The sequence below is a fragment of the Centrocercus urophasianus genome, unplaced genomic scaffold (assembly GCF_019232065.1).
Source record: "Centrocercus urophasianus isolate 14NV4802_14NV808 unplaced genomic scaffold, USGS_Curo_1.0 seq_10, whole genome shotgun sequence".
NCBI lineage: Eukaryota > Metazoa > Chordata > Aves > Galliformes > Phasianidae > Centrocercus > Centrocercus urophasianus.
Genome location: NW_024884142.1, coordinates 33,753,467 through 33,766,805, shown reverse-complemented (window position 1 = coordinate 33,766,805; position 13,339 = coordinate 33,753,467). Strand labels below are relative to the sequence as shown.

Genomic DNA, 13,339 nt, shown 5'->3' with positions numbered 1-13,339 from the left:
CCCTCCAGCTTTGATTTGCAGAGCTCTCTCGCTCCCCACTCGCACGCACACGCGGTGCAATGCACGCTGCGTGCTGTGCCTGGCGACTCAAGTTTTTCACGGCACGGAGTTGCAAGCCTGGCTGCAAAATGCCTCTTTTCACCGAGCCCTCCTCCAAGTAGCCCGCTTATAATGATCGTTTTTAAAGTGCATCGAGTTTCAATACCTGTTTCTTCAGTTCTCCTATATTATCAATTACCCGGCGTAGGCTCACCCGGGAATAAACTCACCCGAACCGAGCACACGTGTGTACTTCAGGCAGCGAGTTCCCCATTCCCGAGCGGTGCAGCATCCCGATCTGGGCCGCTCTGTGCCCGCGTCCCCCGAGGCTTCCAGGCATTTTTTTTCCCCGGTTCCATCGCTCTCCACCGCTCCGCTCCGGGGCCGGCAGAGCCCCGGCACCGCCACTCTCCCCTCTACGAATCCGTGGCTGCGGGAGCGTAGGGTGGCGAATGGTTGCCTGCGTTTCCCTGCTATCCATTGGCAGGACTGTGTTCCTCTGATTTACTCATTTTTTTCCTAAGCCAAAAGCACTATAAAGGATAATTTTTGAGGCGCCTGTTGACAAACAAGCCTTGCGCTACCTGATGGTGTGAGTCCGGTTGTTGCCCAGATGCCTGAACACTCCTCGGGGATATCAGCGCTGTTTGCAGGACAGCTTCCTCCAATAGAAGCCGGCAAGAAGGTGCTGTCTTTCTCCCCAAGCCCGCTTTCAGCCTGCTGGTGTGTGCTTGCAGCACACAGAAAGCCTTCGGAAAGCACGGTGTCACCTTCTCTGCAACAGCGAGGGCTTTAAGAAGAGGAGGGCCGCATTTTTCCCCCTTTTTCCCCTTTTCATTACTTTTTATAATTTATCTCGAGTCCATACCTCTCCTAACTGCCCTGCGTTGTGTTTGTTTCACAGAGGGGTGGTCCGGCAAAGGGACGAGCGGTGCGTCCTGGCCGTGCGGACACCAGGAAGAGCTGCTGGGCGCTTTCCCGCACCATGCCGCTATTACCGCACGGTGCTATTCTGTTTCCTGAGGTAGGAGAGGTGCATTTGGTGCTGATAGATTATTTGTTTCTTTTTCTCTAGGACTAAGTGTTTTGTTTTGGTTTGGGTTTTTCCCAGTCTAGCAGGAAAATCTCATAACCCCACAAAAAAAAAAAAATAATAATAATAACAACAACAGAGAGAATTGCCTAAAGCACCTTTTTGTTTTAACTCTCCAGGGGCACTCCGTGGGGGGGGGTTGGTGCGCGTCCCCGCACGCCTCCCCCGGGCGCGCCACCGAGGGGTCAGAGGGCGGGAGCGCGCGAGGAGTAGGGGTGTGTGTCCGCTTCGGGGTGACGTCACCGTCCGCTTCACCAATGGTCGTCAGGGAGCGGGGAGCCGGCAGCCAATGGGAGGCGGGGCGGGTCCGTGAGTGGCATTAAGGGCGGGCTCGGCCGGGGCTGGGGGAGAAATGAAGTTGTGCTAAAAGGCTTTTAGCCGGAAAAGAAGTTATTAGGGCATTTCTCAGTCGCAATTAGGGCTTCTTCATTAAGCCCACCCCCACCCAGTATGTGAGAGGGAGAGTCGGGCAGCCGATAAAGGGGCGGGAGGCGGCAGCGCCCGGCTGCCCGCCGGCGTGGGGAGCCGCGACGGGCAACGACCGCGCCCCCGCTATTAATGAGCCAATTAAAGAGGGGTCCGCACCCTGGCACGGCTCGCTGCGGGCTGCCCTGCGAGGGGATACCAGGTAGGTGCAGGGGGCCTGGCCTCCGCGGGAGGGGGGGCGCGCGCAAAGAGGTGCGAAGTGAGGTTGGGTGCTCCCACCGAGGGTGGGAGGAAACAGCGGCAAAACCCCAAAATTGGCTGGAAAAACGCACGAAGTAACTGCTGTGCCGGGCTGCGATCGGCAGTGAGTCCTGGCTCACGGGGGCAGCGGGATTAATGCAACAAGCAGGACAAAACAAATAAATAAATAAAAAATAAACAAACAACGCAAGCAGAAAAGGGCACCTGGGCTAGGTTTTAAAAATTATGATGATGATTTCTGGAGGCCGCGGCGCTGAGTAGAGACTTGCTCACCCACCACCACCGCTCTTCTTCCCGCAGAGGCTCCTACGAAGCCGCCCGTGGAGGCCCCGTTCCGGCAGCGGATTGCGGGAGGATCGGGATTACCATGACCCACTTCGAGGAGAGGCACTGTCCGCGATGAGCAGGAACAGAGGCCCAAAACACCTCGTTTGGCTGCTGCGTCGTGCCACGGGCTTGTAGTTCTGTTGTTTTTTTTTTCTTTTTTTTTTTTTTTTTTTTTTTTTTTTTCCTGCAGTTGCTTGAGTCTCTGAGCTGCACTGGATAAATGCCTTTCCCCCCCGAGTGACTTTTCAGAGAATATTCGTTCTTTTGAAGAACACCACTCTGCTCTTCAGCACTTTGTTCCATTTCACAGAACGGTTTCTCTGGGCGGCGGCTGTTCTCCCTCCCGATGATCCGGGACATGAACTGCAACTGAGCGCTCCCCTCCCACCTTTGGATGAAGCTCCGGAGCTTAAATTTTAGGAAGGAAGGGGGAAAAAAACACGATGAAAGAGAAGTCCAAAAATGCTGCCCGGACTAGACGGGAGAAAGAAAACAGCGAATTTTATGAACTGGCTAAATTACTGCCCCTGCCCTCGGCCATCACCTCCCAGCTGGACAAAGCATCCATAATCAGGCTCACCACCAGCTACCTCAAGATGCGGGTGGTTTTCCCAGAAGGTAGGTGGGATGGCCCTCCCCTGTGCTCCCCTTCCCATCCAGGTGCTGCTTGGGCCGAACTCTGGGGGCCGAGTACTTTCTGCTGCTACTTCTCCCTCCCGTGAATGTTGTCACTCCGTTCATATGACAGTTCTGCTGGGGGCTGAGGGGCTTCTGTCAACGCAGAGCCAGCAGGAGGTTTTCTGTTCTCGTCCATGCGGCGGGCATCGCCGCAAGGCAAATGGGGGCGATCCCCCCATTTATAGCTGTACGTGGGGGAGCTAATATATGGGTAAATATTTACATAAGCCTATGCAAAGTCCTAAAGCCTTAGGTGCGGTGTGCAGGTATAGGGTGCGCTCCCACAACTGATAAGCCAAGCACGACGTATCGCATCGTAAACCCACTATATCCCGATCTGTGGATCGCTGAGGCCGTCTGAGAGCGTTAATCGACCTCGGGAATTTTTCACAGAATGATTATATTCGGACGCGTCCAAGCCCCATAACGATGCGAACAGAGGGCCTGCAGCGAGCTTCATTTTGACTCTCGCTGGGCAGAGCCGGCCATCGCGTCCTCAGTTCCAGCTCTTCCTGGTGGCGCTGAGCCGCCTCTTGGGGTGCCTGGAGGGGCTCCAGAGAGAGTAGAGAGCTTGTTAAGGGACCGGGATGAAGTTCTGCTCTGCTCTCCGTCTGTCGCTTCTGTGAGATGCAGGGGAAAGAAAAAAATCAAAACGATTCTCTAAGCTTTTATTTAGATTGAGATGTTTTCTGCCTGGAAGAGACGGTAGTGAGAGAGAAGACTGAGGGGCCGGATTTTTATTTATTTTTTTTTTTTAATGATTTATCTAAAAATCAAAATTAATCATTCGTTGAAATGTGTGGATACGTAAGAAACCCCGTAATACAGACTTTGCGTTTACTTCGGGTCTGTCGGTAATGCTTCATGAACCCAGAGCGGGTACGGGGACTGTCCTGGTTTGTTCTGTTTGTTTGTTTTGCTTTTAACCTGATTCAGACCGGGAAGGAGCGGTCTTAACTCGACTTTTTAAAGGTAAATATTCGCTCGGACCTGGAGGCGGGCCTCCCCCCTCCCCCTCAGCGCTGCGTGAGTACATAGAGCCAAAGCCATAGCAGTCATTTCCAACGTAGTGTATCTTGTAGCCGCTTCTTTAAGCAACGTTTGGTATCTCTGAGTAACTTAGAACCAAAGAATGGGATAAGAGGGAGTTGTAACACCTGAAACCTTTAAAAAAAAAAAAAAAAAGTGGGGGTGGGGGGAAGTGGAAGAAAAAGTTAAAATTCTCATGAAACCACGTTGCCATTCTATGCGATCTATCTGCAAGGAAACTGAGCTGTCCTTTAATACTGTCAGCGCACACTTTATAAAAAGAAAGCTATGGCCAACTCCGCTGCCCGCGATGTTCCTAAAAGGATTATTAGCGGTGATCTGTCAGCTCCCGCCGTCTCAGCGGGCCGCCTTCCTGCGTGATTCCGAGAGGCTCTCGTCAATTACCGCCGCCGATGCAGCGGGGCTGTTTGATCAGACGAAGCATATGGTGTTGCTTGTAGGCTGCGAGTAATCACGGGCGGAGAAGAATGGCCGGGCCCCGTCCCGGGCGACAGCGCGGGATGCCTCAATGCCCCGGGGAGCCGTGCGGCGGGGGGCGCGGGGCCGGGGCCGGCAGCTGCGGCTTTGAGCAGGGAGGCGGAGAGTGGCGGCGGGACCTCCGCGGCCTCGCTACGGGGGAGCTGCGAATGGAAAGAAGCAGCCGCCGAGGGGGTGGCCCCGCGGTGCTGTCCGTGCTGGGGGGTCGGAGTGGTTCCGCAGGCACTTGCCAGTATGTGGGAGGCCCTCCCTCCCCGTTTGCTCTGGGCACGCAGAGACAGCCAGAACCTGCGGAAGGCGGTAGATACGGCAGGGGACGTTCTGTGTTTTTTCCCGGGGAGGGCAGAGCTGCGAGAGCTGGGGCGCAGCCCGGATCCGGCCGAGAGCGGAGAAGCGTGGGTTCGGCCGAGCGGTGCGGTTCCCCGGCGGCCCGCCCGGAGCTTCCCTGCACGGGGCCTGACTGGAAACGGTGGGAATAAATGCACAGAACGATGTAAGCTCCTCAGCGGAGGAAGCATCGGTGGGCGTCCGTCTGCGCGTTTGGACACTGAGGGGCTCATATGCAGGAAGGAGGAGATTGGATGCCAGGGTCACTATGAAAACAGGAGGTTTCTGCCAGGGCCGTGCCCGCAGAGCCACGCAGCTTCTCAGCGCCGTTTAGTTTCCGTTTCACTGTCTGAAAATGCGATGCAAAGCGGTGGCACCGGATGAGCGCGGCTCTGAGGGAGTGTAGTGCGGAGATTCAGCTGCAGCTTTGCGAGTCTCTCGAAGGAGTGCAGGACTTGACTCGGGCCCGGCACCCCATTGCCCTGCCCCAAACCTCTCGGGAAAACTGGCAAAGACGAAATGCGCCCCGTGGCTGCCGCCTGGCATGGGCCAGCTGGCTCGGGAAGGGAGAGCCTGTTTTGCATGGGGTCGGCTTTGGGGAAGATAATGTGGAGAAGATCTGCTAGATAGCTGTGAACAGTGTAAAGAGCTTTTAAAATTATTTTTATTGAAGGGGAAAAGAAAAGAAAGACAGAAGGAGAAAAAGATAAATATCTTCCTGATAAATTTAGTCCTGTGTTAACGTTCATGGGGGGAAAAAAAAAACTGACATTTCAGTGTAACAGTGAAGGCAACTAACGTAGCATCAAAACCTGATAGAAATAAATCCGGGGGCGAAAATAATTTCTTTACCTAAGGATACGATTCCTATAAGCAGCCCCGGTGTCCAAAAGTGAAGGCGGAAAAAAAAAAAAAAAAAAGTGACGCTCTGTATACACATATATTTAATTAAGGAATATTTCCAGGGTCCTGTTCCCCTCACCCGAACAAGCAGGGAAGGACTGTTTGCTTTTCTGTCCTGTGAAGACGGATCGCTCCCACGCAGAGGCGTTCGCTTTCCCAGACAAAATCAGCGTCCGCGTTTACGTGAACTTTTGCCTAACGTTGCAATATTGAATCTCCTTATCTTGTTTTATTTTAAGGGGGGGAGTGCGGGGGGGAGAAAAGCAGGAAAACAAAATCCATTTCCCACGTGGATAGGTGATTTAATGCTGTTTTTCTTGCTGCTAAGGGAAATGATTGAGCATTGGGTTTCAGCGGTGATTTCGTACAGAAGTTTTTCTCATTTAAGCCGCAGTTTACTCTGCGCGGTACCTCTCTGTGCTTAAGTCGAGTTTTGATGTGAACTTAACATGTGAAGTGCAGAACTGAACTCTCAGCACGAGAGCTGACAAAGGCACTTTAACGGGTGGATACAGTCAGATTTTCCTTACAAACCCCTCTCCCTCTGTTAGTGCTCTGTTAGTGCTGAAGGACGTTTTCAACTTGTGTGTGAATAGCGTAAACCTACCCTTTCCTCCACTGTTCGTTCGGGTAAAGCGATATTTGCGTTTGCGTCTTCTCTAAAACCCAGAAGTATGGATGTTGCGCTCGAAAATTTGCCTCTTTTTTTTTTTTTTTTTTTTTTTTTTTTTTTGTCTTCCCCCTCCTCCGGTGTGGGCTCCGTTTTGTTTGCATGTAGGAGGGCAGCTCCATTACCCAAAAGCTGCGAGTTCTCTCCAGTGCGGTGAATCGGTGCTACTTCCACGGCCGCTCCCCCAGCAGGGCCGTCTGTTCAGGCGGCAGAACTCTGCCTCCCTCTTACTATTATTTTTCTAAAGGAAGCAGGGCGCTCGCTTCTATCCGCTTCAAACGAACGCATCTGATTTACCGAGATAATAAATCTTGACGAAACCTCGCTAATGGCATCCGCAGGCATGAGCAGCTTTTTTTTTTTTTTTTTTTTTTTTTCTTTCTTTCTTTCTTCTCCCTAAATGTCGCTGCTTCTGTTCCATCTGAACCCTCCGACGGCGACTCGCTCCCTCACAGAAGCCTCATTTGGCAGAGATTTGGAGTTATCATTAACCACCTCCTGTTAAATTAAGTGAGAAATCGGCCCGGCTGGGTGCTGGGAGGTGGCATAGCGAGGGCTGCTGAACGACACCGTTCCTCGAGGCAACCTCGCTGCCCCTCTGCCTTTGCAGGGAGGCTGTGACAAAAGCCGGGGTGCTCCGAGGTCTCCCCGCTGCCTCAGGCGGCCTCCCAGGGGCCCCCAGAAGCCCGGATCCCCCTGTGGGAGGTTTGAGTTGGGCTCCCTGCCGAGTGCTTTTGGAAGGGGGGGCGCCGATGGCCCTGCCGTTGTTTCCTCCGCTGTGAATTCGGATCGTGCTGAGGCTGGGGTAATGGTGGTAGCCACTTGGAAACGCTGGCAAATCAACGCCAAGAAGATAAGAGCTCGCTTCTCCTGTCCTCCTCCCCTACCCCCCTTCACTCCCCCCGCTACGGACAGACAAAGACTGTCGAGGTTGGGGTCGGGGCTGCGTTGCGGATGCTCACGGAGGGACTGGGAACCCCGAGACCCGCGGGGCTGTCCGCGCCTCTCGGAGCCTTCTGCCACTTCGTCCCGGCCCAATTTGCAGTGATTGAGCGCAGCCCCGTTTGTTTGGGACTTAGGGGAGTTCGGCAACGATATCGCGATGCCAGCCGGTGCCTCCATTGGCTGCTGCCATGAGGGCTCGGAGCTACCCAGCGGGGCGGGGAGGCAATGCTCCCGCGGCACGGAGCTGCGGCGTTGGCCGTGGGTCCGTCCGTGGAGGGCGGCGTGCCCGGCGCTGGGCGGGATGCGCACGGGGGAAGGAAGGCGCTTCCACCGGACTGCCCCGGTGTTGTCCTCCCACCAAAGAGAACGAGGAGATTTCTGCCCCTTCCCTCACTTTTAAATGTGGGCAAACCGTGATTTCCCGTCGAGAAGTGCTGGAAAAGCTATGACTCAGCACTCGCAGACCGAACTGCACCAGCGCACGTTCAGCGCAGTTTGAGCGCAGCCTCAGAGCGCGCAGTTCAGTAACGGGCATTGTTAGCAAACTGAGCAAAGCCTGTCCCTAATGCCGCTGCTATTTTGTTTTGTCATTTATTTATTTTCCTTTCTTCCTTTCTTTCTCCCTCCTCCCACCCCCAATGGAGGACATCTTCTAGGTCGAATTGTTTACCTTCTCAGGAAAAAAAAAAAAATCCTCGAGTGGAGGAGGTTGTTAGATGGGAGCCTATAATCTATATCTTGTTGAGAGTATAAAACTCATTCCGAAAGAAAAGCTCGATCCATTTATTTTTGCTTCTTGCAATAACACAGCTGGATGATGCCTTGAGCTTGCACTGCACGATTGCTCATCATTCATTCGCTAAGAACCGGCCTAAATGGTGCCTGTGGGATTAGGTCAATTTTAGTGGATCTACTTCGCCTCATTTGGTTACTAATTGGTTTCTTGTTTTATAAATCGAAATCTCATTTTCAGGAAATTACAAAGCCCATGCAGCCAGTCCATTGAGGTAATCCGTGGGTCGGGAGTATTTAAATGGAAATGGTTCGACAATGCATCAAGTATTAAGCAACAGTAAAACTTCGCCTCTGTTTCCACATGAAATGTGAGCTCGCGAGCTCCTTAGATCCATAATAGATACATCGCTTCTAAGGCTACTTATGTAAATATGATAAACCGGACCCCGGCGGGGGAGGGGAGAAAGCAATTTTTATCTACAAAGGTTAATGTGGCATATCTTGGAAATCTTCCAAAATAGATTATGTTTTGCTTTGTCTTCGGCCACTTTAGCTGGGAAAATCCTTTGCCTAAAAACGGTTTAGTTATCCTTTCCCGCACAAAGCTGCTTGTTTCTATTCCAAAGCCATTATTCCGTTGGCTCTCCAAATTACAAGAGAATCTTTAGATCTTGTTTCCAGCGTAATCCTGAAGCAAAAGGGAGAGCTGATTTCCTTGTTTTGTTTTAAATAGACAATCAAAGGATTTGAGGAATTTTCTGCGGTAGGTCAAGTGCAAGATAGCTCAGTTTGCTCCCCCGATAAAAGGAAATTGGATGTTAAAGCGAACGGAGGGGGGAAAAAATAATAAAAGGGGAATATTAATGGAGAGGTTTTATCTTATAATCTCTAAAGGCAGTATTTAAAGGGCGTCGGGAGAGCCCGCCGATCTGGGTTTGTCAGTGAAGAGAAGTCGTCTCCGGCTAGAAAGTGCTGAAGCATCTGGGCAATGCGAAGTGTCTCCAGTGTTAGGATCGCCAGAAGCTGGCTCATGTAGACGAGTGAAAACGTTTAATTATGAAACATTAACAGCCGCGGCCAAACAGCGTGAGATTTCCACCCGAAGCATAACGAAGGGCTCAGTGCTCCGTGAAGAACGGCGTTCCCGAAAGAAGTTAACCTGTAATGTTGATGAGCTGTTCATTAACCCGCAGAGGTCGGGTTGTTTTCCCTTTTAGAAGGAGAGTAATTAGAAGCCGTAAACCCAGATTAATAAACAACTTAAATCCTAGGCGAAGAGCGCAGCTTTAGTCCAGAACAGGGAAACTGTTATTCAGATTTCCCTTCCAGTGCGGGAAGCTCGCAAGGAGCGGCTTCGACAGGGCGTCCCGGAGCTCGGGGAAAGCAAAGATACTGCGGTTTCTCTTCTCCCTTTCCCTGGAAGCCGTGCGAGAAGTGTCAGCTCCTGACTGGCTTCGGTGGGGGTCCCCGGCAGGGGACAGATGTGCCCCCGGGCAGCCCCGCTGGGGAGGGCGGCAGAGCGACTGCATTTCGGGGGAGGGAGGAGAGCCCGGGGGTTGGGGACAACTTCACCGTGTCCCCGTTAATTGGCGCGGAGGAGTTAACGGGCAGGATCTTATCTCCCGCTGGCACTCGGCGAGGGGTACACGCGGGCAGGGGCCGGGGCGCAGGGATGCTGCTGACTTCTGAGGGCCGTGGGTTAAGAAGAAGGGGGAAACGGTGAGAAGGCGGGCGAGGAAGGGGCAGCTCAGGATGCCCTCTCTGTTCGCCACGCCCGGGTGTCGAGCCGAGGTGAGGGCGCTCGATACCAAGGGATGCCCGCTCTGCCCGCTGCCGCTTCGTGTGGAAATCCCCAGAGAAAGTGGGCTCGGCTTCCCGAGTCCGCGCTGTAGGAGCAGACCTTGCCTTCTCCTGCCGTCAATCAGCATTTCTGTACGTTTGTGGGGTTTTTTGTTCGTTTGTTTGTTTGTTTTTCCTTCTTGTTTGATCCTTATTTAGTCGCGTAAGCTTAAAATGCCCCTTTCAAAATGATTTCGGCAACAGCATCGTTAAAAAGCACTGCCTATACAAAGATTTACTCCGGCCGAGTAATTTTCCTGCAGCTCTTATTCCTCCTCACTTTGCATGAAACGAGCAGAGTCTGAAGCACAGGGCAGGTCCGTCCCAAGGCCGGGGGGAGGAGGGGGTTCTGGGAGGCAGCACACGCCCCTGGGCGCTCTCTTACGCGCTCCATGCAGCCAAAGGCCGCCCCCAGGGGCAGCTTTGTCGGGCACACCGTTTCGCCCAGGTCTTAGAAACCAACTTCCCCGTTAACCAAAAAAAAGGTGTTTATCTCCCACAGGAGTTAGATTTAAATAATAAAAAATCCACCAAAGAGGCTTTCCCGTACGAGGAAATCACATCCCCTTTTCTCAACGATTATATGTATACCTGTTTTAAAGCGAGTTCAAGCGAAAGTATAATAATAATAAACAAATAAGTAGAAGAGGTTTACTCCAGCAGGCCAACAGGAGTGGGTTTGTCACCTCTTCACTTTCCTTTCTGTGTGTGTTAACTGAACAGGACTGGGAGAAGCCTGGGGCCACTCCAGCCGCACTAGCCCGCTGGATAACGTCGGACGGGAGCTGGGATCGCATCTTTTGCAGGTACCACTCTGAGAACGACAGCTACGCGGTATTAACGATTAAAGAAACCAGTCCCTCTTCTGAGCTTTTAGTTGCCACCGTGACTAATTTTTAACCGTTCACGTGTTTAATTAAAAAAAAAAAATGTGGGAGGGGAGGGACAGGACGGACTCCTTTGCACAAACGCAGTTCAGGTAGAGGAAGGAATATTGGAATTACTGTATCCATGCTTTGTGTGTGTGGGATCGTATGGGCTGTGACACGTCTTTAATAGATTGGGGGTCTCTTCTGCTGCCTCCGCACCCAGAAACCCCATTTCCGTCTTCTGAAACGCACTTGACAAATCATCCCGTCCCACACAGGCGTTATTCACTCTGCGGGGAGGCTTACACTCCCTTCGTTTGCTTAACAGGGGCTTAAATCCCGGGGAGTTAGAAATGGGGTGGCAGCGCTCGAAAATTCTCGGGTGGTCATCAGCGGGAATCCTGAGGGATCACGGCTATAGAAGAGTCCTGCCCAGGGCTCCGTTTCCTTCCAGCTTTCTGAATAATCACAGCATGAAAGGGAATACGTCTTGACTTAGAATAACCCCTTGGAGGACGGTACTTTATGTGTCGGTCTGTCTGTGTCCATCTCTCTATCTGTTGCTCCCTCTGCCGACCCTTTCCCCAGACGCTGGACGGTTTCATATTCGTGGTGGCTCCGGATGGGAAGATCATGTACATCTCGGAGACAGCCTCGGTGCACCTGGGTCTGTCTCAGGTAGGCTGGGGGCCGGCGCGGGAGGCGTCTGCGGAGAGGGCACCGGTGACTGACGCTCTCCTTCCTGCTCTTCCCCTCTTCATCCTCCTCCTCCTCTCTCACAGGTAGAGCTGACCGGCAACAGCATTTACGAGTACATCCACCCCGCCGACCACGACGAGATGACGGCGGTGCTTACGGCCCACCAGCCCTACCACTCCCACTTCGTGCAGGGTAAAGCGCGTCCCCCCTACATCGCATCGTCCCACTTGGACCTGGACTCTTTCCCTCGCCGCTCACCTCCCCTCTGCCTTCCCTCTCCTCAGAGTATGAGATCGAGAGGTCCTTTTTCCTACGGATGAAATGCGTACTGGCCAAGAGGAACGCGGGGCTGACCTGCGGGGGCTATAAGGTGGGTGTGGGGGGGTACAGCCCCGCCACGACACCGCGAGGTGGATGTGGATTGAGCTCCCTGGGCTGGCCCGGCTCGGCACTCTTTAATGTGGCACTGAGTGCCGCTTGCCACAGGAGCAGCCATTCAGCGAGGGCTCGGCCGTTTCCCATTGCTCCGCACGAGGCTCCCGGCCGGGCACAGTCCAGTCTGTTCCCCGACCTTGAAGCGGGAGACGTTGTGACACGGTGTAGCGCAAGAAAAAGGAAATCTGTTGGAATAGCTCCAGGAAGAGAAGCTTAAAATAGACAACTGAGGTTGGAAGTGCATAGCAGCAATATGCAGGGAGGAAACGTACCTAAAATCTATGCCTAAAGATGCATTCTGGATCGTGTCTGCTCTGTCTGTGTAATAGATACATCTTATCCATGTGACACACGCACACATGTAAACTCTCTCACACGCATCCACTCTTCATTACAGAGCTGAAACTGCCTTGGCACTTCCTCGTCTTCCCTTTGGAGAAGAATCATAAAAGCGTAGTTAGGAGGTGGTCCAAAAACCACTTAAGTCAGTGGAAAAAAAAAAAAAAAAAAAGAAAATCTTGTTGACTTTAACGGGCTTGAGATGAGAGCTGAAGTTCTGTATGAAAAAAAAAAAAAAAAAAAAAAAAACCCCCCCCCCCACCCCAAAAAAAAAAAAAAAAACGGGGGGGGGGTTGGGGGGGGGTGGGGCCCCGGGGCGGCGAAGTTCACAGCCCCCACGCCCAGCAGCCGTGTGTCCTTGCAGGTCATTCACTGCAGTGGCTACCTGAAGATCCGCCAGTACAGCCTGGACATGTCACCTTTCGATGGCTGCTACCAAAACGTCGGTTTGGTCGCCGTGGGCCACTCGCTGCCGCCCAGCGCCGTGACAGAGATCAAACTGCACAGCAACATGTTCATGTTCCGGGCTAGCCTGGACATGAAGCTCATCTTCCTAGACTCCAGGTAGTGCTGAGGCTGCTTCCAAATCGATTCCTCACCCCCTCCCCCGCTCCGGCCCCTCCCAGCTGACGCAGGCTCCTCTGTCCTTGCAGGGTGGCTGAGCTCACCGGCTACGAGCCCCAGGATCTGATCGAGAAGACCCTTTACCATCACGTACACGGCTGTGACACCTTCCACCTGCGATGTGCACATCACTTGTGTAAGGATCTGCGCTCAGAAAACCTCACCTTGCCTTCTCCCTCCCCCAAAGGGCTTTGACTGTGTTAGTGTCCACTTCTGGGCTGGGGGAAGAATGGGCAGCACCGGTGGCGGGTGCAAACCCCTGTGCAAACCCTGGGTTTCAGTTCGCTTCGAATCCAGCTCAGGGAACAGCCTTTTTTCTTGCTCCGAAAAGGCTGTGCCAGTTCAAACACTTCTATCGAGTCTCACAAATTATATCTGCGTGGCTAAATTTGCTGCAGCGGCGAGCCTGCTTCAGAGAGCAGCCCTCTACTCTATTTCGATATCACGATGACATTAATACATGGATAGATGTATAAAAAGTATATTAATTTCCGGTAAGTTTCCTTAAGGTGGACGTCAAGAGACGAGATAAAAACCCAAAGCCACTTTGAGAGAATTCAATCTCGATGACGATATGGTTGGGTGTTGTGATCACCTCCCCCC

At 52.8% G+C, this 13,339-nt stretch overlaps 1 protein-coding gene across 1 annotated transcript in view; it reads left to right on the top strand.

Annotated features, from left to right (window-relative positions):
* Positions 1 to 2,589: 2,589 nt before the first annotated feature.
* Positions 2,590 to 13,339, top strand: part of SIM1 (SIM bHLH transcription factor 1) — a 39,434-nt gene continuing 28,684 nt past the window's right edge. The window contains exons 1-7 of the mRNA XM_042821947.1: positions 2,590 to 2,764; positions 10,494 to 10,576; positions 11,228 to 11,317; positions 11,422 to 11,530; positions 11,623 to 11,708; positions 12,477 to 12,676; positions 12,766 to 12,872. Coding sequence (XP_042677881.1) covers positions 2,590 to 2,764; positions 10,494 to 10,576; positions 11,228 to 11,317; positions 11,422 to 11,530; positions 11,623 to 11,708; positions 12,477 to 12,676; positions 12,766 to 12,872 — 850 coding nt within the window. The remainder of the gene's footprint in view (positions 2,765 to 10,493; positions 10,577 to 11,227; positions 11,318 to 11,421; positions 11,531 to 11,622; positions 11,709 to 12,476; positions 12,677 to 12,765; positions 12,873 to 13,339) is intronic.